This window comes from Theropithecus gelada, unplaced genomic scaffold (assembly GCF_003255815.1).
Source record: "Theropithecus gelada isolate Dixy unplaced genomic scaffold, Tgel_1.0 HiC_scaffold_4007, whole genome shotgun sequence".
Classification (NCBI taxonomy): Eukaryota; Metazoa; Chordata; class Mammalia; order Primates; family Cercopithecidae; genus Theropithecus; species Theropithecus gelada.
In genome coordinates, this window is record NW_020260551.1 from 717 (window position 1) to 4,046 (window position 3,330).

Below are 3,330 nucleotides of genomic sequence, written 5' to 3' on the forward strand. Positions count from 1 at the left end.
CTCAGCCTGGGCCACTTCCATTTCCACAATCAGCTCCAAATAGAGGGTGGGGATACTACACTCTGGCCATCCCAACTCCTATTGTTGGAAATTGTTGGGGGCACAGAAACATGCAACAGGCCGTGTTCCCCTGAGCACCATCCATGGCCCAACCCTCTGGGCTCTGCTCATCCTGAGGCCCGGTCATCCCCAGCAGAGCCACCTTCCTTCTCACGTTGCCTATTTCATCATCATTTTGTCTCTGTGGACAATGGATTAATCTCCAGTACAAGACACAAGCATTATTTTGGCCTTCAAAAGATACTTTATTCCCAAAGCTGAGGTCACAAATACAAAAATTCCTTCTTCATGGCCTCTGTTCCCTGCCCCCCACCACCAGACAATTCCCCAGCCACGGTAAGATGCCTTCTGAACCTCCAATCCCTTTCACAAAAGACCCCAGTTTTTGCTCTTCCAGGCCCCCGAGGCTGGCTGGATCTTCCATTCACAGCTCAATGTGTTCTATCGGGTGGCTTCTCCACTGCCTTCGTGGCAAATGTTTGGTCCACAAAACCACTTCCTTGTCCTTCAGCTTCTGGGCCTCCTGGGTGTTGGCACCAATCTGCAGGTACCCTTCCTCCTGATTGTACTCTGGCCAGCGGGGCAGCCCTTCCCCATTGGGATATCTGGAAACAGCATCAAATAGAATTGCCCCACAGTTGCTGTGTGTTCCCAACAATCTTCTGCGATGTACGAGGATGCCCAAGTTATCTCTGTCAAGAGGCTTGTATATCTCCAGAGATGGGGAGCTGACTATCTCCGGGAGTGGCCTCTCCATTTATAGACAGCTCTCATTGTCAGAGTGCTATGTCCACAGGGTCAGAAGTTTGATCCCACTAGAACCTTAGAAGCTGCCCCTTCCCAATAGGCATGCCCCGTCCCCTTTCCACTTTCATCAGTCCTGCTTTGTCTTTGCCAAAGGCCTCACCCATTGCGAGCAAAGTTGGCCCAGAATTTCATCATCATCTTGCTGAGTCTGATCTCCTCTTCAGAGGCACCCTCTGTGGGGAAGAAGAAAAAAAGCCTTTGTGACTCAAAGTGTGGTCCGCAGACCTGCAGCATCAACATAATGTGCGAGCCTGCTAGAAACATAGTCTTGGCGAATGCTCCACACCCACTGAGCTGAGGTCTGCAATTTTAGAAGATCCTGGTGGATCTGTGTGTACTTTACCTTTGAGCATATCTAACGGAGGACTCAGCAATGGGCATGCGTCATTCCATGTGCTGGCTGCCTTTGTCTCCTGTGACCCTCTCCTGCCTCCTCCCTGCTCAGGGTCACAGGCAATGCCACACCCCAGGGTTTCCTCTGGCAGCCTCACCTCCCAGGGTTGCTCTCTCTTGGGTCTTTTCTGCTTCCCCGGCACACTCCCACAATTCACATTCTGGAAAACAATAGAACCGCAAGGCTCCTAAGCATGCACAGTCAGATGCCCAGAGGCGCTGGTGTGTTCTGAGCAGCCATGGGGTGAGTCCCATGTGATCTGTAACTGCTGAGAGTTAAGGTTTAGAAGACATTGTGAAAGGACTTTTAAAATATTGTATAATGTAAACTAAAAATAAAATCCTAACACCCCCAGCTGACTGAACAGACCCTCTCTGGGCTAAGGGGAGCCCAGAAAATCCTTCAACTGTGTTCCTGCCTGGGAATAGACAGGAGGTCAGACACGCCTCATAATACTCCGTCTCTTTTGTGGTTTAGACACCACTGACCAGCATCAGCATTAAAATAAAGGTCATCATTCTGACAGAACACTCTTTGTGGCAATAAGACACCAAATTAAAAATGAGACCTAAGGCCACGTCAGGCAAGGGTTCTGGCCTATATCTCTCCCCTTAAAGAATCCACTCTGTTCTCACTGCCACGAGGTGCTTCTGTTTCTCTAGCAGCTAAACAAGCATTGGCCTGGACTTAAGCAAAATGAAAACAATTACAACAGCTGCAGCTGGGATACGCAGACAAACAGAACCCTGACCCTCCAGTCTTAACTACGGCTTTGATTGTATAAGAGACTGATTTCAGTAACTTTCTCCAGATAAGAACATCACCAACCACGCACTGGACCTGGCCGGTGTACAGAGGCTGCTCACTTGCTGGGCTTTATGTCCTGAGAAGATCTTTGGACTTATAGGCCCTAATTATAATATATTTAAATATTAGGTCTCCACCACCAGGTGAACATGGGCCATGTTACATGCATGTTTAATACACATGTGTCAGGACTGTCTTCATGAATATCCATTGCTCCGCCGTAACCTGTTGAACATGTGTGTTTAGCAAATCCATTCACATAAAGCTCCTACCCAAACTGTCTTCGTTGGGTGATCCTGTGTCTGGGCTTGGCCAGAGGCACCTCCCCAGCCTGTGGGATGGCCACCTTGCTGACTATAAAGCATATCAAAAATAAAATCTCCTCTCCTATTCTAAATTCATACATCCTGTGATTTCTAAATTAACAATTATTAAATATATTAAATTTAAAGGTTTATGCATTTTTATTAGAGACAGACAGAAAGACAAACAGACACACATTAGACCTGACTCAGGGTTAACACCAATTGTAACCTCACCCTCAGTCACATTCTTAGCACTCCTGGGAGAGGGAAATTGATCGGTGGCTTCTCAACCTAGAGCAGGGCCCTGCATGTGTCCCATCACCTATCTTGTTGATGACACAGCCCAGGATTCTGAGCGTCTGTGCAGAGGGCACATGAAGACACATCCCCCCTCACATGTGTTAGAGCGGGAGGAAGCCCAGGGACTACCCAATGAAGTTCAACCCTGTTATAGAGAATCAGGAAACTAAGACCAGGAGAGGAGAAACTTGCTGAAGCCCACCACACCAAGACTGGAACCCAGATCTCCTAACTCCAAGCTCACGGACAGCAAGGAGCCATTACCTTTTAAAAATGGAGCCCCAAAGACAGAGAAGAGCTCGTCCCCATGGTCTCCTATCACCGTCTTGGGTTTCATGTCTGATGAGAAGCTTGGACGATACTGAAACTCATACATGTAGGTGGGCGCTCCAGCATCTGAGAAGGCAAAGATTCATGCTCAGTTCATGTTGCCCGACACACACCTGGAGGCTACCAAAGTCTCCAGCTCTGCAGGAAACCTCGGGTTGTCAGCACAGTAGAGAAACAGAGTCACAGGAAAGCTCAGTGACGTGCTCCGGGCTGCATAGCTAGTTGACGTGGAACTGGAATTTGAGCCAGATATTTGTTCAAAGAACAAATGTTTAATGAATGAATGTGGAGACCCTGGGTCAATTCATTTAAAATAACTGCCAGTGC

General features: G+C 48.1%; 1 protein-coding gene across 1 annotated transcript; it reads right to left on the minus strand.

Moving 5' to 3' along the window:
- Positions 1 to 287: 287 nt before the first annotated feature.
- Positions 288 to 3,065, minus strand: LOC112617761 (liver carboxylesterase 1-like). Its single transcript, XM_025374457.1, has 3 exons — positions 2,938 to 3,065; positions 968 to 1,040; positions 288 to 665 (listed from the first exon to the last, which is right to left on the minus strand). Exons 1-3 carry the CDS (start codon positions 3,047 to 3,049, stop codon positions 485 to 487), a joined length of 366 nt encoding a protein of 121 aa, XP_025230242.1. The 5' UTR covers positions 3,050 to 3,065; the 3' UTR covers positions 288 to 484.
- Between the last annotated feature and the right edge of the window lie 265 nt (positions 3,066 to 3,330).

Excerpts from the sequence above, each read along its gene's own strand:
- LOC112617761 (XM_025374457.1), bottom strand. The coding sequence starts at position 3,049 with ATGTATGAGTTTCAGTATCGTCCAAGCTTCTCATCAGACATGAAACCC. Across the intron at positions 1,041-2,937 it reads TGGGGCTCCATTTTTAAAAG|AGGGTGCCTCTGAAGAGGAG; the intron begins GTAATGGCTCCT and ends TCTTCCCCACAG. Across the intron at positions 666-967 it reads GCCAACTTTGCTCGCAATGG|ATATCCCAATGGGGAAGGGC; the intron begins GTGAGGCCTTTG and ends TGCTGTTTCCAG.